This window comes from Phascolarctos cinereus, unplaced genomic scaffold (assembly GCF_003287225.1).
Source record: "Phascolarctos cinereus isolate Bilbo 61053 unplaced genomic scaffold, phaCin_HiC Scaffold_2;HRSCAF=192, whole genome shotgun sequence".
Classification (NCBI taxonomy): Eukaryota; Metazoa; Chordata; class Mammalia; order Diprotodontia; family Phascolarctidae; genus Phascolarctos; species Phascolarctos cinereus.
The window spans coordinates 265,557,098-265,578,776 of NW_027555625.1; the positions used below are offsets into that span (position 1 = coordinate 265,557,098).

Below are 21,679 nucleotides of genomic sequence, written 5' to 3' on the forward strand. Positions count from 1 at the left end.
ATGTACAAGTTATGAATGTAATGGAATATTATTGTGCTATAAGAAATGATGAGCAGGCCAACTTTAGAAAAACCTGGAAAGACTGGTATGGTCTGATGCTAAGTGAAGTGAGCAGAACCAGGAGAATGTTGTACATACTAACAGCCATGTTGTGCGATGACTTTGACAGACTTAGCTCTTCTCAGCAATGCAAGGATCTAAGACATCTCCAAAAATCTCATGATAGAAAATGCTATTCACATCCAGAGAAAGAACTATGGAGTTTGAATGCCGATTGGAGGATACTATTTGCTCTTTTTTTTTTCCTTCTGTTTTGTTTTGTTTCCTCTTTCTTGTGGTTCCTTCTATTGGCTTTAATTATTCCTTACAACATGATAAATGTGAAAATATGTTTAATAGGAACGTATATGTAGAGCCCATATCAGATTGCATGCTGTCTTGGGGAGAGAAGTGAGAAGGAAGGGGAAGAAAAATTTGAAACTCAAAAGCTTATGGAAGTGATTGTTGAAAACTACAATTAATAATAAAAAAAAAAAGAGGTGCTTACGGTCACAACAATCGCAAATAGCAGACACATGAATTGAAAAAAAGATACACAGAAGAAAGTTCAGAAGGGGCACAAACTAGCAGGGCGGTAGTGTTGGTACTAGTGTTTAATATATACTTTTAAAAATCTATATATAATACACAAATTGGATATACATACCTTCTTTATTTCTGTTTGCATGTAGAAATATTCATATTTGTTGATGTTTGTCAAATTCAAAATTTAAAAACTAATTTTAAAAAATATGAGAAACCTTGGCAGAATTTTTCCAGTAAAGCAGTGAGCTATTTGATTCATTGAACAATGTCACCCTCTTGTGGCCACAGGCAGTAACTAAATTACAAAATAATTACAGTATAGTGATTCAATAACAAATTAAATAAGAACTGCCATCCTCCAAATGAATCTGTGGGCAAAGGACACATATGATTCTCTATTTTTTTTTTTTGGCAAGGCAATCAGGGTTAAGTGACTTCCCAGGGTCACACAGCTAGTGAGTATCATGTGTACACATATGATTTTCAAGAAGAATTTCAACTAACAAAAATCACACAAGACTGCTCCAGACCACTAATAATAAGAAAAATGCAAGTCAAAACAATTCTGAGATTTCACCTTGATCCTCCCTAATTGATAAAGATAAAAATCAAGACTAGAACATATCTGGAAAGACAGGCATGGTAATACACTGCTAGTAGAGCTGTGAACTGGCCCAGCTACTCTGGAAAGCAATTTGGAATTATGCTAAAAAAGCAACAAAAATATTTCTACCTTTTGACCCAGAGATCCTACTTCTAGGTATGTATACACTCCAATGAGATCAGACAGAAAGATCCTGTGGTACATCAAAATATTCATAGCACCACTTTGGTTGTAGCAAAGAAATAAAATGATGCCCACAGATTTAGGAATGGCAAAATAAATGGAATGCCTCATATTTTGCTATGTTAGTCATGAAATTTTGAACGTCCAGTAGGCTACAAATTCCCACAAGCAAAGAATACTATGTCGTCAACACAAAAAGCTTGAGGACCACTGGGGGTACACAAATATAATGAAATGTTACTACATCATAAGGAACCAGGAGTATGGAGAATACAGAGGAGCATACAAAGACAGAAACTCATTGAGTAAAGCAGAACCAAGGAAATAATATACACGATTACAATAATGTCAATGGAAAGAAAAGGATAAAACACATGGTCTGTAATTGTAGCAACAAAGCTCCGACTTAAAAAGGGCTGAGAAAATGTACATTGCAGAAATGAAACCCACAAAAAAAATTAAAAAAAAAAGAAATGAAACCCACAAGCATGGAATATTGCATATTATATTAGACCCAGTTCAATTAGTTTTGCTGAACTGTTTTTTAATTTTTTTATTTCCTTTTTATTCTCTACGGTATGGGTTCACTGGGTAGGGGAGGAGAGAGGGACATATTTGGTACTGAATATAATCTAAAAACAAATGTCAATTAAAAAATTTAGGGGCAGCTAGGTGGTGCAGTGGATCAATCTCTGGTCTTGGAGTCAGGAGGACCTGAGTTCAAATCCAACCTCAGACACTTGACACTAGCTGTGTGACCCTGGGCAAGTCACTTAACCCCGACTGCCTCACCAAAAAAATAAAAAAAATTAACAGCTACTATTTTCTACATAATAGGTCAACTAAAATTTATTTGGCATGTCAGAAAGACTTGGATTCAAGTCCTGCCTCTGACACATACCAGCTGTGCAACCATGGACAAGTAAATCAATTTCTCAATACCTTCAGCAACTCTCTTAAGACTTAAGTTATATTGCAAACCTACATCTATATAAGGAGTTTGTTTTGTGAAGTGAGTTTCCATATCAGAGGTTCTCTCTACTAATACAATTACAGGTCTGAACAAAAAAAAATTTTTTTCAACAAATATTTATTGAACACCTGTGTGTGCACAGCACCATAACATGGTCCCTGCTCTCAAGGGACTTACAATCTGGTCTCAAACCAAACCCCTCAATCAACTACCATGGACAAGCTTCCACTTATGCCCTTTCATTTCTCTTAAAGTATTATGAGCTAGAAAATTATTCTTTAAAAATACAAAGAACTACTAAATACAAGGCAAATAGAGCTAAACAAATCATTTCACTTTGCAAACTCACTGAAAATAGAATGGGTGACAAAAACTGGGGACAGGAGTGACATGTTTGGGATCATGGGTGACTACATAAGGAAACTAACGTATCATTCCAGGAAAAAATTATCCAATATATATTCAAGCCTTGTCAAATATAACCCAAAGCTCAAATAAAAGGCAATATATTTTAACTATTGCATTTATCTTTCAAATCCTTTGGGTGGGGTGTGATGTGATGAATCTGTCAGCAGATACCTTTCACTCAAATCAGCCTCCAACAGTGATAAAGAACAGAAAAGCAGAAACCAAATTCTAGGAATTCCACCAGTGTACCAAAACAATATGTGCACATGTACAATATTTAGAAAAAATTTTGTAAACAATTGTCTTTGAACAACCTAATCAAAACTACATAAAAACACTGCACGAGAACGCCCATGTCCCCAAAACCACTGTCTCTGTCTCATTTCACTCCTCTTAAAGTGTACAGACTCAATTAATTCATCCTCTCTAATATCAGTCCAAGATGACTTGTGCATCAACAATGGCAATTCAAGTACCTTCGGAATCTGTATAAAAAAATATCTTTTTGGGCAGAACTAAGAGGTCTTGGTGAAGAGGATCCACTCTTCTAAGGATGAATCCAGAGTCCATTCTCAGGGTTGTAAGGCAATGTTCACCAAAGTTAAATCTATGTTTTTAAAGTAGCCCATTAAATGGGATACAAGATTCCAACTAAGTAAGCTGCCACCTTTTAGACTTAATCTAAAAAACTGATTAAAATACAACTGGAATGTGATATGTTTTTGTTAAAAAAAAAAGCCTGAAAAGTAACATTTGGGGTCAGAGTTGCTATGTCTTTTATAGGGCCAATTTCATGGGTCACTGGGTTTATTTACATTGTTCTGTGGGAATGATGGTGGGTGGGAGACAAAGGATTCTCTTTATTATCCCAGGCAGCGAAGCAAATTCTGGCCGGGAACATCACATACTTTTAATAAGCTGAAACTGCCATCTACTGCTTGGACTCAAGCTCCAACTAAAGAGCCCAAAGGCACAATTTTCCACTTATGTTTTTATCACCCTCATTTTCTATATAAAGGGAAAGAAGAAAGAGCAGCTACAGGTAAGAGACAGAAGAACGCTTGTCAGCGCTGACCACGCGATTCTTTTCTTGGCTCTTCATTTAGCTTAATGCTGGGTGTCCATCACAGTGGCTCCTTTGCATATATTGGTCAAAACTTCTATCTAAACAGCTGTCATGTTCCAACTAAGAACTAGTCACACGACTAGGCTCTCCCCAAGATGTGCATCAGCCAAAAATATACAGCAGTCTTCATCTCCAGATTCCTTATCCCTCCTGTTCCAAAAGCCTCTGTCGAGTTTCCATTACAATTTCTTCCATTATCTCTGGTTTTAAAATGTCCTTGATCTAGAAGACAAAAGATGAAGTTGTTCACATAGATAAGGAACCACCAACAAGCATACAACCAGGCTTTATAAGCTACACACAACACCAAGAAAACAGGCTGATACAAAAGGAATAAAAGAACTGCCCAGAAAACAGAACAGGCTATAAATGACAATCAAACAACAAACTTTTATTAAATGCCTACTATGCACAAAGTACTGTGCTTGGCCATGGAGACACAAAGACAAAAATGAAACATTCCCTTGCCCTCAAGGAACTCTGAGCAGGAAAGACATGTACATACATAACTATTTATAAAATAAATACAGGGCAAATTTTTGGAGGGAGAAGGTCCTAGGAAATTTAGAGGGAATGGCAAAAAGGTTTATGTAGAAGACATGTACACTGAACAGTTCAGAAGGAAATACAGGATTTTAAGAGTCAAATATGACAAGTGACTGCATTCCAAGTATGTGGGGACATCCAGTACAAAGATGTAGAAGTGGAAGATGTCACATACGTGAGAAACAGAGAGAAAGCCAGTTTGGACTGTGCAGTACTTGAAACAAAGTGATGCAGAGTAAAGTTGGACAGACAGGTTGGGGCCAGGTGGTGAAGGCATTTGAAAGCCAAACGTGGGGGTCTATATGTTATTCTAGAAATAAAAGGGACTGACTAGAGTTTCGGGGTGGGGGGAGATAATACAGTCAAATCTGAACATTAGCAAAGTCATGTTTTAGCAGCTGCATGGAAGAAGAATGGTTTGGACAAAGAAGAGACTCAAGGCAGAGATTGCAGTTAAGAGGCTGTTACAATAATCTAGGTTAACAGATGATGAGTGGCTGAAGTAGGAAGGTGGCTCTGTGACTAGAGAGAAGCAGACAGATATAGGAGATGTGGTAAAGGTAAAAACAACAAGATCTGGCATTTGACTGGACGTGAGGAATGAGGGAGAAACAGAACCTGCCAAAACTAGACCATTATCTTAATAACTCAGAAGGATTCTCTCTGTTGACCAGTATAAAGATACTGTTTTAGGAGGAATTAAGAAACCAAACCTGGAGCTAACCTGTTCAATCATTTTTTCACTCATACCCAACTCTCTTTGTGATCTTATCTGGGGTTTTCTTGGCAAAGATACTAGAGTGGTTTGCCATTTCCTTTTCCAGCTCATTTTACAGATGAGAAACTGAGGCAAACAGGGTTAAATGATTTGCCCAGGGTCACATAGCTAGTAAATCACTTAAGTGTCTGAGGCCAGATTTGAAATCAGGAAGATGACTTTTCCTGACTCCAGGCCCAAGATTATTACTGCGCCACCTAGCTACTCCCCAAACCAGTGCAACTTGGAATGTCCATCCCAGCTGATCCTGAAGTTGCCCAATGCTGAAAAAATCTCAGATTCACTCATTTGTAAATAAGAAGAAAATTATAAAACAATTAATAGGAGGCAGCTGTGTTTGACTCAGACATTCACCATGTGGATTCAGACTAATATACAGAAGTACATTTAGGAAGACTGTTCACTGCCTTTGGTTGTGACTAAGGGAGAGGGAGAGACCTTATCTCATCTTTGCCACAAAACTGTTTACAGCAGATAGTGTAACATGGAAAACAACCCAACTGAATACCTGATGGGGAAGAGATGCTTCATAGCAGTACAGAAGACTAGTGTCAAACAACATCATCTTCTGAGCCACCAGGGAAACAATGCAGTTCCGGAGCCGAGATATCACCTCCCGATCAGAAAGTGGTACTGGCTGCAGGTAAGAGGAAAAGGAGTTGGGGGGGGAAACAGAGTCAATCATACAAAGACAAGGAATAAAAATCACCAAAAAAAGTGAAAAGATTGAAAATAATACCAACAGAAACTCAAATCATACCGTTAGGAAAAAAGGGCAGAACTCATGGCTCCAATTTCCCCACCTAGCCCTGACCCTGCACTCCTAGGAGCTTTAATTCCAACCCATCATTAATGACCCAACTCAAGACACCTTGTTCATAAAGTCTTCCCATACTGCCCTCATTCAGAAAACTACCCTTCCCTCCTCTACATTCACATAGCAATTTGTACATTACCAAAGAATTCGTCAAATCCTACCTCCTAAAATATTTGGGTAAATGTCTTATATCACCAACCAGACTATAAGGTCCACAAAGGCAGGAGCTTTGGCTCAGCTCAGGGGTAAGGAGCCTGCAGCCTGGAGGCCACATGTGACCTTCTAGGTCCTTGGGTGCAGCCTTTTGACCGAGTCCAAGTTTTACAGAACAAATCCTTTTATTAAGGGGATTTTTCTGTGAAGTTTGGGTTCAGTCAAAGAGCCTAACTTGAGGACCTAGAGGGTCACATGTGGCCCCACCCCTGGCTTAGCTCATCTAATGTCCTTGAATGCTTCTTTACCTATAAAGTGAGAATAATACTTTCATTATCTAGATCACAGGCTTCCTGTGAGGATCAAATGAGACAATACATATAAAAGCTATTATCAGCTATCATTCATGTTCACCACAGGATGTTGTGTATAGTAAGTGCTTGATAAATGTTGGCTGAATAAACAAAATCTAAATTAATTACACGAAAGAGGATGGTCCAAAAGAAATGAATAAGGATGGGTTCATCTCATTCATTATGAAGTAAATCTTTGGATAGTATCCTCGGATTGCCTATTACTTCTGCTAACAATCAATTGGTCAAAAACTTAAATCTTTTCTGAATACTGTAGGATGCACAACTCAAGGTAATTCCGAACATGTCCACCATTAGGCAAGTTAGAAACATGCCACAAAAACACAGTGAGAATTCTTTCTGTTACCATTCATTCACTCACTAACACCGGTGTTAGTGAGACTTCTCACCTCTAGATTGGCAATGAAGCTTCCTGCCTCTTCTTCTCTCTGCTCAGGGGTGGGGTAGATCCAGATGAAGCCATTATTGCCCAATATCACAGAGGCACCACAAGGCAAGTCATGAAAATGAGTCTTCTGTCGTTTCACCAGGGAAGGAGAAACCTGGACGAGAACACCCTGCCCAAGCTAAGATAAAAATTACAATAAATCAGTAAAAGTTGGCCTGAGAGAATTAAATATACCATAAATTATGATACATAAGTTGACCTCTGAAAGTTAAAATAAAAATCTTACACGGAGCTGAAGGTGATTATAGACTGGGTATAATCAAAAGTCCCTTCCCCATTCCAAATCTAACTGCTCAAAAGCAACTGCTATATCATATATGTGCATATATGCATATGCACACACAGATGTGTGTGAATATTTATGCATAAATGTGTGTGTATATGCAATATCAAGAGCTGAATTTTTACACAGAAGAACCTATATAAAGGTTCAAAATTCAATTTCTACACCACATTCACATATTGTTTAAATGTTGTATATGTTTACTATCAGCTGACTATTCAAAACTTCTTTTACTCAAAATCACTACACTAAACAGTCTGGGTCAGTTTAGTGCAATTAAATCCCAGGTGCAATGAGGCCAAGGTCAAGGCTTTTATCACCAGGTGGTTTTGTCCCATTCCCTGGTTACTCCCTACCTGAGGGAGGGCAACTGGCACTAATCCAGCCCCCACAATAACAAGGGGTTAGGTAGCATTATCTTCAACAATAGAGGACAGCATACAAAGCAAAACACATTTCCCTTTCATATTTGAAGGCCTTGGAATGCTGGAAGATGTAGTTACTTTCTCAAGGAAAGATTTCTTTGTTCTACTTCAGAAAATTAAACATATAAAAACCCAAGAGGCCTAAAAAAAATCACAGGATTTTTTTTTTTAGGAAAATGTGTTGTTAAAAAAAAGTTAGAGCTTTAATAACGTAGCCTTATAATAACTTGAATCCTAAGAGATCTCTGCTCCTGCATGAAATGCCATTTTGAAAGCTCAAGTAACAAAATTAATTTTACCAGAAGCAATATCCTTTATATTTTTAAATGTTCACATTAGGTTAACGCCATCTATTTTGTCCAACCTTCCTTCTCAGACCAATGAGATGTAAGCTATCATCAAGGGGAAGTTAGACGGTGCCATGGATTGAGTACCAGCCCTGGAGTCAGGAGGACCCCAGTTCATATCCAGCCTCAGACACTTGACACTTACTAGCTGTGTGACCCTGGGCAAGTCACTTAACCCCACTGCCTATTATCAGCTATCATTTATGTTCACCACAGGACCTTGTACACAGTAAGTGCTTGATAAAAGTTGACTGAATGAATGAAACCTAAATTAATTACATGAAACAGGATGGTCCACTCTAAATTTATTTCCTCTAAGAAGAAATGGCATTAACAATGTTTTATGTACTACAATGGCTCTTATTTCACTTGAGCAAGTTCCAGGGAGAATCACTCCCCACTTAGGAAAGCAAAACTTTGTTTCAGTTTCTCCAATGCCATTGTTCCAAGGATATCCTATGCATGTTACTTCTGACCTCCTCTTTGTCTTAAGCTATAGAGCACTGGGGCCACCAACCCAAAACTCCCCTTTCTGAAGAGCATGAAATCCTTTAGCTCAGAGTGCTACAGACTGTGCCAGGGATTTAGAAATAGACTTGCAGGCCCAGTCACAAAGAGAATGAAAATGGCGGTAGGAATGCTTTACAATACTACTTACTTTTCCATATTTTAGACTCCTGGTATGTAGAGACACAGCACCATCAGAAAATACCGCCTGGACTTCAGCCTGGCCTCGCAATGAAGGAGGTAACAGTGGTCTGCAGCTCATACCTCTCCATTTCCATTTTAAGATATCTTCTCATCACCCCCATCCCACATTCTCTCCCCTCATATACACACAAACATGGCTCCCAGCACCTTAATTTGTTTTCCATTTTCATCATTCCTTATCTACAAACCTTAGAACTAGACTAATCAGGAGTATTTCACTCTGACCTACTCATTCTCCTTTAGCCAGAATTGACATCCTGGTCTGAAAAATACCCTTTTTAATTCCCTGGGATAAATGGCCACCTTATCATTAAAGTGAATTTTCCTGTCTAACCTAAAGGCCAGGCTAGCACAACCTGTGACAAAAAAATAGCTGAGCCAAACTAGGTAGTATCTAAAAGAAGAGGCAATGGAGTTCATGTCAAAAGTGAAGAAATTCTTCACCAATATCCATGACCTTGGTTTTTAGTTTACATATACTTGTGAAAATTCTCAGGCTTATCACATCACTTAAATACAATTTCAGTTTTATTTTGCCACTCTCTGAAGAAACAGAAAGACGCCAAATTACAAAATCTAAGGATACACTGATGAGGTCCCCTTCCTGTAAGAAGTCCCTCATTGCAAGTTCATCTTCTGCAGATCTTCTCCTCTGAAGTACACAAAAAAACAAAAATGTTACTTACATCCACTCAGAGAAACAAATTTCCCCAGATTTTATTTCTCTTTTCTCCTTCTGAAGATATTTCCTGGAGCTATACAGGGTGTCCCAAAAGTACTGGGGCAGTTTTAAGCTTTAATAGCTAAATGACATCTGCTACCAAGATGCCCTCAATTGTCTTGGGCAGCTTGGAATCACAGTGGGGATAGTGCTGGACAAGAGTCAGAAAGATCCGAATTTGAATCTTGTCTCAGACACTGGCTATCTGGGTGACAGGGCAATCTTCTCAGTTCCTTCTCTGTAAAATGAGGTAGCCAGTGAGGTCCCTTCCAGCCCTAAGTCTAGGATTCTATGATCCCCCAAAAGAACTTTGAGCATCGGAGAACCTTAGAGCCAGAAGGATCTTAGGAATCCTAGTCTAAGCCCTTTGCTTTGTCCTTCCGTGCCCCAGTGTACCCATCTATAAAAAACAAGAGGTCTGTATCATCTTATTCATAAGGGCCTACCTCATTTCTTAAGCACAGCAGCTGAACTGTGATACCTCAGTCAAAAACAGCAGCCTCTCTCTGCTTCTCTTTCTCTCCTCCCCCCTCCCCTTCATGTCCAATTTTCAGATGACACAAAGCCGGAAGGGAAAGCTAGCACATTAGGACACAAAAGGATTTAGCCAGGCTGGGACAGAGGGGTAGATCTAATAAGCTGATGTCTGTTTTACTTTGTTTTCATTTGGCTGAGAACCAAATGTTTAATTTTGTTGGTACAGGGGACTCCCAGGGAGGAAACTTTCCTCCAAACCATAAAGATCAGCATTTGCTCTGCAACTTCTGGTCTCAGGAATGGCAATGGGGCACCAGGAGGTGAAGGGCTTAGAGGAGGTCACACAGCCAGGCTGAATGGGGCTAGACTTGAATACGAGATTCACTGGCCACTACACCAGTCTGCCTCTCAAGATGGAAATTTAATAGGGATAAATATAAAATCCTACACAAAAAACTCACAAGTATAGGATGGGAGAACTCTATAAAGACAATAGTTGGGAAGTTTTAAGGAGACTATACTCTCAGTGAGTCAACAGTAACACACAATCAAAAAAGTTAATCTAATTTTGGTCTGAACTAATAGCGATCGGTCGTGTGTCCAAAAGGCAGGAGGTAATCATTCCATGATATTCTCTCCTAGTTACACCATGGCTGATTACTGTATTAAGCTTGGGGCTCCATATTTTTAAGGACACCAAGCTGGCAGAGGAGGGAGACCAGGATGCTGAAGAGGCTGGAAACCATACTCTCTGAGTACTGACTGACCAGCAAACGGCTGAATGAAAAGAGACTCTGAGGGAGGAGGCAGCGCAGCGCCTTCAAAGGGCTGTCACCAGCACTCAGCACAGCGCCCGGCACACGTGAAGCACCAAATGCATGCTTGTTGCCTCGGCTGTCACAAGAAAGAAGATTTAGATTTGTCCTATTTAGCCTCAGAGGGGAGCATCAGGAACAACAGGTCAAAGTCACCGTGCCGCAGCGGAAAAATAGCCGCCATCACAGACAGGAGAGGTGGGCCTGAATCCTCTCTCCGATGCGAACTTGTCTAGACTACCCCCTTGGGCTTGTTTTCTAATCTATAAAATGAGGACGATAGGCCTCACATTGCCTATCTCACATGGAACCACTGTCTGAGCATGGCAGCTGTCTTCGTCATTACTACTCTAAAGCTGCAGGGAGGCAGATCTGGGGCTTAGTGTAGGGACACATTTCATGAGCTGCTCCCATTAATGGAAGTCTTCAGGCACAGGAGAGGTGACCATTTGTCAAGGATGAGGTAGAAAGGATTTCTGTTCAGAGACAGGATGAACCTGATGATTTTGGAGTTCTCTTGCAAAGGAGATTTTGTAATTGACCTCTTCTTTCTTCTACTCTGCCCTAAAATGGCAATGACATCCAAAGGAACCATTCGATCCTAAGTGAAAACATGAGGGCTAAAAAGATTCTTATGTTCCGTATAAGAGTACACCTTAAGTAAACCAGATATGAAAATCCAGTTATGTAAAGATAGAAAAATTAGAAGGAATTTTAAACAACTTTTAAAAAAGGCTTGGTATACGAATCCTTTACAGAAAGTTTCCCATAGTAAACTTACAGCATGAGTCTATATGCTAAAATTTAATTTACATACAGCTTTCCAGAAACATGCTATCTGTTTAAAGCAGTACAGACTTGGAACAGGGAAATGATCAGTACCAGGGGTCTAAGTTCCTGCTGCATATGGACCTTCCAGATAATATTTCATTAGGCTTCCATCTCAAGGATGCCCTTGCTCTCACATTACTGCCCACATTGGAAAAATTTAGCCCTTCTTTTCACCACTTAAAAGAATGATGTTTTACTCCTATCAGCAAATTTCCTCTGTATTTTCTTCAAGCAATAAGGAAACATGCCAGTGGTGTCCATTGTCTGTGTAGAAATTTATGAGATTAGCCTATTAGTCTATGTAGAAATCCCAAGTTTTTGCAACTATGGTTGGAGAGCAGGAAAATGGAATTTAGCTGTAAGCACTCACCAGCTCTCCTCCTGGAAGGTTCATGGATGAGAGAAGCAAGACTGAATCCAGCCTGGAGTTGGTCTCTACCTTCCACCGCTTCTGCTGAACCTACAAAGTAAGGCATTCTAGAGTTACTGACTCTAATTCCAAGAACCCAGACTCTAGAGAGTCAGTGACCCCAAATATTGTTGTAACACAGCCTGAATTTTTGCAGCAAAAATAATACAAATTACAATTTAGCTAATCATGCCCTCTACCAAAAACATGTTTGACTATTTTTTCTTTTTTCAAAGCATACAATCTCTATGATCTGATCCAGCCATTCTGAAAAGCCCCAAGTCACTAAGCTATGTGTATATACCATCTGACCCAGCAATGGCACTTCTAAGACTACACACCAAAGAGATCAAATAAAGAGGATAAAAAATCCTTATGTATGAAAATAATTACAGCAGTTCTCCTTGTTGAACTGGAAACAAAAGCGGCATTTAATCAACTGGGGAATCACCAAACAGCCTACAGTATAAGAAAGTAGGAGTGATTGTACTGTAAGAAACGATGAAAAGGACAGTTTCAGAGAAAGCTGGGAAGACTCGCATGAACTGAGGATTAAGTGAAGTAAGCTTAGAAAATTTTTTCAACTCAAAAGACTTAAGAACTTTCACCAATTCAATGACCACTCACAAGTCTAGAGAAGTTCACCAGTAAAGACTCATGCTACCTACCTCCTGACAAAAGGGTAATGCGCCCCAAGATGCAGAATCATATATACATTTTAGGGCTTGGCAAATGTGCTGACTATACTTATTTATAAGAGCAAAACAGCTTTAAAAGATTAAAACACGATGACTCATATACTTTTTTTAAGTACACAAAAAATTTATGGTTTCACACATTCTGTTCTAACACACACACACACACACACACACACACACACACACACACACGAATGTTCTCTGTTTGCTTGTGAAATTCAGAATCATTTTTTAAAAAAGCAAACTGCCTGATTCAAACTTTACCTCTGTGATTCTCCCCACTACAATGTCTCCTACTTCACCATTATACCTGAAAAAGACAACCAATGTCAATCATTGACTTTTTTCAATTCTCTTGTTAGGAATTTAATAATCATCAACAAACACAAAGATTTCAGCACAGAAACGATGAAAACAAGGATTGTATATGAAAGTGTAAACTTCTGTAACAGTTTGGGTTTTTTAAAGTATATATTAAATTTAAGATGCTGGTAACAAAACTGCTCTATATGTCCCATTTAGAACCTTTTTCTGTGAACTTTTTAAAAATGTTTTATCAATGAACTTTTCTTTTTTTTCTTCTGTATCTCTGTCACTACCCACTAACTCTTAACACCAACAGAAAGCCTCCATTGTCAGAAATTAGTATAGTCAAGCAAAACAATTCAATACACTAGCCATATCTGAAAATGCATGTCTCATTCTGTACTTCTAAGGCCGTCATTTTTTTGACAAGAGGTGTACGGCACACTTCATCATCACTTTTCTGAAGTCATGACTGTTCAATGCATTGATGAAAGTTTGTTATTACTTTGACTAGTAATTAACTACTTCTTTATGATCACTCTTGTATTGTTTCATTTAACTCATATATATCACTTAGCTTTTTATTTATGCATTTAAGCCCAACTAGACTGCAAGCCCATTGAGGGCTATGGCTGTATTTTACTTTCATCAAGGATATCTTGAACACAGTCAACACTCTACAAAACTGCTGATTAGAGTCTGGTTTAATTTTTCAGGAATTTATGCCTGCTTCAGAACTAACACAAATGTGAAGCTTCTAAATAACCTAACAAGGAAAATTATAGCTATATAAGAGAAGTGATCATTTGAAGTTAAAGAGTATCAAGAACCAAATAAAAGTTTGGGTATGTCCCCATTCCTTTAACAATCACCCTTGCCCAGAAGTTTTCACTAGTATCACTTGCACTTAACTATATTAAAAGAAAAGATTTAGCCTCTCCCCATTTCCAAATTTCCTCCAACTTTAGAGTAAGCACTTCAACCTAATAGCTCACCACAAACCTGCCTGGATGGGCCGTCTCTTCTAAGGCACAGTTCCTGTGACCCCAGTGTGACCCCCAGCTGGAGGAAAGAATAGACACACCTTGTTTTCAAAGCTTTCACACAGATCAGCTTGTTTACTCTCTCCACAGAGCCAGCCACAGATGCTATTAGCTTCTCATCTCCCATATAGGTACCATGGCCCCTGTAACAAAAAACAGTTATTACTCAAGACCCACGGGCACCACTCTGCTCTTCCCATCGGGATAAAGCAGATATTGCTACTTGAGGGCAGGAAATGTTTTTGCCTTTCTTTGTGTCCCTATCGTTAAGCACAGTTCCTGGCACACAGGAGGTGCTTAATAAATGCTTACTTACTGAGTGATGGATGCATAGACACTTGGGAAGAGGGGCAGGAGGGCATGCAGGGTCACAGGGCACAGAAACACAAGGCCATGCAGGAACAGGTTTGAAGAGACATGGGCACACGCAAGGACACTCAGGAAAAAGAGACAAAGAAGAGAGAGAGGGGACAAGCGGGGACAGAGATACAGAGACATGAAGGGGCACGCAGTGACACACAGGAACAGAGCTGTGAAGGGACCTACAGAAGCAGAGACATATTGGGACACGAAGGGCCACAAAGGAACAGGGGCATGTAGGTCAGGAACCGAGTCGCGGGGACACGCGGGGACGCGCGGGGACAGAGACTCGCGGCTGGCGGGAACACGCGGGTCTTAGGGCAGGGAAAGCGGAAGCCCGAAAGGCAAGCTTCCTGGACGCCGGCCCGCCCGCAGCCCCTGCCACGCACCGCATGAAGCCGGTATCCGTGGTGATCGTGTCCCCGGGCACCACCAAGTGCTTCTGTGTGTCCCGGTCCAAGCTCTCAGGGAGCCGAGTGCGGGCCACAGGAAGCCGAATCTCCATCGCCATCTTGATGCCCAGAGGACCGTGCATGCGCACTCCGTCCTGGAGAAGCTGTTTCCGGTTCCACAACTACTGGCAGCCAGAAAATGGAATGGGGCGGGACAAAGCGGTAGGCGGGACGGAAGGGGGCGGCACCTAGTTAGGTAGCTACCAATGGGGACCCGCTACTAGATGGCCTTTTTTTTTTTTTATTGGAATGAAGGAGTATGAGTAGTTTAAAGTATTTAAAATGAAAGGGAAAGAGCAAGTGGCGTTCCCTTATTTACTACTGGCGACCCCTCCCCCACCTGTTAACATTGGTTCCAATACCCTATTTTAATGGCGACAGGACCTAGAAGTCGCGGGCTTAAAATTATTGCTCGGGGAAGAAAAACTTTAAATTATAGAATAACACTAATTCATTAACATTTTATGGCTCTCGTTTCCCAATTGATAAATGGTCAAAGAATATGAACAGGCAGTTTTTGGGAGAAAGTAAAGCTATCAATAGTCGCATGAAAAAATGTTCTAGTCTAAATCACTATTGATTAGAAAAATTCTAATTAAAACAGCTCTGAGGTACCACCTCACACCTATCAGATTGGCTAAAATGACAAAAAAAAAAAAGGAAAATGACAAATGTTGGAAGAGATGTAGAAAAATTGGGACACTAATCCACTGTTGGTAGAGTTTGTGAACCAGTCCAACCATTCTGGAGAACAATTTGTAACTATGCCCAAAATGCTATAGAACTGTTTTGAATCCTTTGACCCAGCAATACCACTACTAGATCTGTATGGAAAAGAGATTAAAGAAAAGGGAAAAGGCCCTATATATGCAAAAATATTTATAGCCCATCTTTTTGTGATGTCAAAGAATTGAAAATTGGAAGGGGATGCCCATCAGTTGAGGAATGGCTGAACAAGTTGTGGTATATGACTGTGATGGAAGACTATTGTACTATAATAAATTAGAGCAGGATGGTTTCAGAAAAACCTGGAAAGACTGCTATGAACTGATGCAAAATGAAGAGAGCAGAACCAGGAGACCTGTATGCAGTAACAGCAATATTGTGTTAACAGGATTTTACTGAGCCAGTCTCTAACCTGAGAATGACAAAATAGTAGACCAGAGACAAAGTGACAGTAATCAGATAGCTGTTTAATTAATTAGTTTCACTATGAGGAACACATTTGCAAATTGGGTATTCCCCTGATCAGAATTCCACCTTGCTGAAGTGAAGACAGAGATTATACACATAATTCACAATGAGAAGGAAGGAGGGAAGGTGGATTACAAACAATGAACAATTCTGGAGTCCTGAGGGAGCAATATTGCTTGAGTCCTTGGGAGTTATTACTTGGTAGGACCAGAGTTCTGTGCTGGGAACAGGTTCTACAGTCTTTGATTCAATTCACTTCAGGTACAGGCACAAGGATGCCAGTGATTGTGAGCCTTGTCAAAGTCTGATTGATCAGTTCAAGCTGTGTTATGAGTCTGACTCACAAGTTGGAGATGCAGCTCTTGAAAAAACAAAATTATTAGTATACTCATTGCATATATCATATCAATTAATATAAAAATTATAATTTCCTTCTCAATTGTAAGAATGGTTAACTGTGACTTAGCTACTCTGATGAAGGCAATGATCCAAGACAACTCCAAAGGACCCATCATGAAAAATGCTATCCACCTCCAGAGAGAGCTGATGAACTCTGAGTACAATTTGGAGCATACTTTTATTACTTCTTTGTTTTTCTTGTTTTGTACGTGTGTTTATTCTTTTGCAACATGGCTAATATGGAAATATGTTTTACACAACTTCACACATATAAGCAATATCATGTTTCTTGCCTTCTCAAGTAGTGGGAGAGGGCTGGGGGAGGGAGAGAATTTGGAAATCAAAAAATTTTTTAAAAGAATGTTAAAAAAAACTTTACATGTTCTTGGGAAATATTTTGTGGTATAAATAAAATATATTAAAAATAAATGAAACATTTCGTGGCTCTTTAGTTTTCAAAGCACTTTCACATCTCTTCTAAGAGGCAGTGTGGTACTGGGGAAAGAGCTTTGGATCTGGAGTCAGAGTACATAGGTTCATATATAGGTTTTGCCACACTACCTCAGCCACTAATACATGACTTTGAGCAAGCCAGTTAACCTCACTGAAACTTAGATTCCTGAGAAGTAAAACAGGGTATTGGGCTAGATGACCGTTTTAGGATCCTCCTAATTCTAAAAGTATGATTCTACTTCTTTATGATCTTGTTATCCTTATGATAGGCCTGGTAGGGACTTTTAAAATCGTATCACCAGAATTAAATAATCTCAAAAGTGGAAGAGACCTGGGAAGGGGGATGGGGTGGGAATAGGGGAACATTAAGTCCAACCCACACATGGCCAAAAAGACAGAGATCCCTCTGCCAGTATACCCATGTTGCCACTCAGCCCTTCCTTGAAGGCTTCCCATGAGAAAAACCTTACTACCTCTTATGGCAACCTGTTCCACATTTAGATTGTTCTCATTGTTAGAAAGTTTTTCCTTACTTGGAGTCTCCAGAAGTGGGCTGACTACTTGAGTCCTCATGAAGATCCCCCTGGATGTTGCCCTTTCTTTTTTTTCTCAGCTCAGAGAATCAGTGCATTTCTATAATTCATAGTCAGCATCCCTCTCTACCACAAAGGGTCACAATTCCTAAAACTTCTCCTCTACTCTAATGACTGTTATTTCAGACCCATCTGCAGATTTCTACCTCTTTGGCCATGGACACTACTGCTCCCATGCCTACCGCTACTGCTAAGACCTCCAGATCTCCTGTCCATTTCCTGGACACATCCACCTGGGTTTGCCGAAGATCAGAAAAGAGCAAAAACTGAGGTGCCATATGTTCACAAGCACCATAGCAGAGTGAAAAAAAGGACATCCAATCTTCCCCCAGTTGGGCTTTGGGGTGGGGGTGGGGGGCAGCCTCCTAAAAACTGCAAAGGAAAGAGAAAGCAAGATGGGTGGATTGCCCCTTTTGTATTCACATTCAGTTCTGCAGCCAATTAGAAAACTTTCCATCATCAAACAGTACCACCAGCCCCTTGGTCAGGTCTGGCCAGAGAACTGCTTCCCCCAAGTTTCCACATGAACTTGGCCCCTTGGAGTGAAACCAGGTAGGGAATCTCTGTGTATACTCAAAGGTCTGGCCCTCATAGATCAGTCTCATCATTCTATACTTGAAAAAAGCAGTCATGTAGTCCCAAAGTCTACTTAAAAGCTGAGCATCTCTCGTTCTTTTATTGGATATACATGATACATAAGCTTTTTACCACCCTAATTTCCCTCCTCTGAGCAATAACAGCTAGCATTTGTATTTCCTTTAAGGTTTTCAAAGCATTTTACTCAGGTTATTTGATTTGATCCTCACAGCAACCCTGTGAGGTAAGTGCTGTTATTACCCCCATTTTACAGATGAGGAAACTGAGGCTGAGAGAAGTGAAGTGACTTGTTCAAAGTCAAACTCAGGTCTTCCTGAATCCAGTCCAATTCTGTCCATCTTAGTAAGGTCCTAAAAATGTGGCAGCCATAACTAAATATAATGTTTAACATGGTCTGACCAGTTCAAGATAAAGTCAGATTATTGCATCTCTAGACTTGGACATCATGCCTTTTGTAATGCAACCTAAGATTGCATTAGCTATGTTACATGGTTGACTTATATTGAGCTTTAAGTCCATTAAAACCCCCAGATCTTTTTCAAATAAATACAGCCTATCTTCGCTCCTCTTATCTTATACTTGTGAAATTGATTTCTTTCAAATCCAATTTCTTAATTTCACAGGTGGAAAAACCAAGATCCAAGGAGAGTCCAAAGTCTCACACTGAATAAGTAATAAAATTGAGATTAACTCCCCAGTCTTCTGACTCCCAATCCAGAGCTCTGGCTTCCATTTGTATTAGGATATCAGGGAAGTTATCATTACCCTTATTTTATAGATAAAGAAAACTGGGAAGGAAGCAACTTCTATACTTGGTCTTGTTACTCTTATTTAAAAACCAGGGCGTTGGTATCAATGGCTAGGAGTTCTAGTTCTGTAGATTTTGATTTAACCCAACAAAGCAATTATTTCTAATTCTGGCAGCTGATGAAGACTGAGTTACAACTTGACCACTGTGGTGCCTATTACCAACAACATCAACCCTGCTATTTGCAGGCAGATTTTGAACCATATCTGGAATATAACTATAACTGTATCTTTTATGGGAATGTTTAGAATTTCTTCTCTGCAAAGAACACTAAAGATCTAGCTGAAATTCTACTGTGTCAGAGACCCATTCACTTGGATATCGAGAATCCGAACAAATTGTTTATGATAAGAAGTGAAGAGCTCTATGCCTCCTGCCAAGGGCGGGGGGGGGGGGCGCGGGGTGGTGGTCTATGACACTAACAAGGTTTAGACCCCCTACCCTGGGGCTATTAGTGGAATTCGAGTTCAGTTGTACTGTAACATGACAACCAAAAAAGTGAATTAGGTTTTAGGCTGCATTACTAGAATAGTATCCCAAACAAGAGAGACGGCACTCTCACTGTACTTTACCCTGGTCAAATCACATCTGGATTCAGTTCTAGCATCATGTTTTAGGAAGGACACTAATAAGCTAACATCCGAGCCACAGATAAAACGGTAAGGAAGGTGAAGGGACTCAATACCACAGGAGATTGTATTTAACTTGGAGAAGAAAAGAAAGGGGGAGATGGTGGTGGTGAAGACATGACAGCTATCTTCAAACATCTGAAGGGCTGTTCTTTGGAAGAGATTACACGTGTTCTGCCTAGTCAAAGAGGGAAGAACTAGTGCCGACAGGCAGAAAGAGGGAAGCGGAAGGAGCGAGTCAAGATTTCTACTGACTATAAGGAAGAACTTCCTAACGATCAGAGCTTTCCAAAAGTGACATGGTTTACTTCATAAGGCAATAGGAGTGTCCCCATCCTGGAGGGCTTCGGGTGGAAGATGGAGGTTTTTTTTAAATATCAGGGATCTAGTAAAAGGGATTCCTGTGCTGAGACCCTTTCTAGTCGGGGGACTGTATGATTAGAGCCATTGGGAAAGCTCAGACCCCAATTCCAATGGACCCCAAAGGAGAGATTCTTCAGAAAGCAGTGTTTGGTTGGATAACATTTCGTTTAGCCCATTTTCCAACTTTCTTCTTTCTAGGCTGTCTAAGTTGTTCCCTCACTGCAAAGTCAACCATCTCCAAATCTCTTTTTAAAACAGCTCTCCCAGTAACTACTGGCTAGACTCTTTCCTGAAACTGTTCTTTACGGGGCAGGTTAACTTAAACTACTGTGTTCTTCAAAGTAACAAGATGCCAGGAAATAGAGGGTATGTATTTCTGCTCCACCAACTCCCTCTTAAGAAAACCGAGCCAAGCTTACAAAACAGGTAAATAGTATGGGTGATTGTTCAAGCTTTAAAAGGAGTGTCTTATTTACGTAAGGATTCACCCCCTCAGGGCTCCCTTAAATTGCGGTCCTTTCCTTTAAGTGTTTGTTTACAGGTCTTCGCATCCTAACAAAGTAGACCAAGTAAGGAAAAATTCGATCACAAAGTCCAAAAAAAACCACAGCCACTTGAAGATCAATCAGGAGTAAAGATGAAAGGTTCCTAAGTGACAAGTCAATGGGAAAATTGGATTCTATTCCTGTCCGTTCCATTAATAGAAACTAAAATAGGACCCACCAATTAAAATCCAATTTAAATCTTTGCAGAGCAACTAGCACCTAAAACCTTCTCACTTATCTGCATGAGGCTTTTCCCCAAAGAAACCATATTCTCAGGAATCTGGGGATTGGGGATGGGGGTGATGTATGCTTTTATCCTTTACCATCCAATGGAAAAAAAAAAGGAAGACACTAAGAGAATACCCAATCCTAACTTTGTATATATTCTGTTTATAGTTATGTCTGTACCTGTTGTTTTCCCTCACTAGATTATAAACTCCTCAAGGGCAGGGAATGCCAAATCAGCAAGCATGTATTAAGCACCTACTGAAGGCCCAGGAACTACATGGGGATACCATGAAAAAGCAAAACAGCATCCCTGCCTTTAAAGAACTCACATATTAATGGGGTAGAAAACACGTTAACAAGGATGACCATACAAGATGTATATTGTATAAGTAGGAAGTACTTTAGAAGGAAGACAACTGGAAGAGAACTGGAAAAAAGCTTCTTGCTGAAGATAGTATTTTAGCTGATATTTGAAAGAAGCTTGGAGACACGGAGGAAGAGCATTCCAGGCATGTTGGGCACAGAGTAGAGAGACAGGGTGTCTTGTATGTGGACTATAGAGGAGGCCAGTGTCACGGGATCCAAGATTTCATGAGTCTAAGGTGCAAGAAGATTGGAAAGATAGGAGGGGACCCTGTGATGAAGAAATTTAAAAGCCAAATGAAGGTTTTCATAGTTGATCCTTGAGGTAATTGAAAACTACCAGAGTTTATTAAGGAGCAGTTTGGTGGCTCAGTGGATAGAACACTGGGCTTAGAATCAGAAGACTGGTCTTCATGAATTCAAATCTGGCATCAGACACTTACTGGCTGTGTGACCCTGGCCAAATCACCTGACCTTGTTTTCCTCAGTTTCCTCATCTGTAAGATGAGCTAGAGAAGGAAATGGCAAACCACTCCAGTATCTTTTCCAAGAAAACTCCAAATGGGGTCTCAAAGAGTCAGGCTTGACTAAAGGACAACAATAAAGAGTTTATTAAACGGGGGAGTAACTTGGT

At 40.0% G+C, this 21,679-nt stretch overlaps 1 protein-coding gene across 1 annotated transcript; it reads right to left on the reverse strand.

The window, feature by feature from the left end:
- Window positions 1-692: 692 nt before the first annotated feature.
- Window positions 693-14,979, reverse strand: EXOSC2 (exosome component 2). Its single transcript, XM_020973570.2, has 9 exons — window positions 14,811-14,979; window positions 14,103-14,204; window positions 12,977-13,022; window positions 11,976-12,065; window positions 9,348-9,413; window positions 8,709-8,777; window positions 6,937-7,113; window positions 5,712-5,840; window positions 693-4,101 (listed from the first exon to the last, which is right to left on the reverse strand). Exons 1-9 carry the CDS (start codon window positions 14,954-14,956, stop codon window positions 4,021-4,023), a joined length of 906 nt encoding a protein of 301 aa, XP_020829229.1. The 5' UTR covers window positions 14,957-14,979; the 3' UTR covers window positions 693-4,020.
- Between the last annotated feature and the right edge of the window lie 6,700 nt (window positions 14,980-21,679).

Excerpts from the sequence above, each read along its gene's own strand:
- EXOSC2 (XM_020973570.2), bottom strand. The coding sequence starts at position 14,956 with ATGCACGGTCCTCTGGGCATCAAGATGGCGATGGAGATTCGGCTTCCT. Across the intron at positions 14,205-14,810 it reads ACGGATACCGGCTTCATGCG|GGGCCATGGTACCTATATGG; the intron begins GTGCGTGGCAGG and ends TTTTTGTTACAG. Across the intron at positions 4,102-5,711 it reads AAGCATCTCTTCCCCATCAG|ATCAAGGACATTTTAAAACC; the intron begins GTATTCAGTTGG and ends TTTGTCTTCTAG.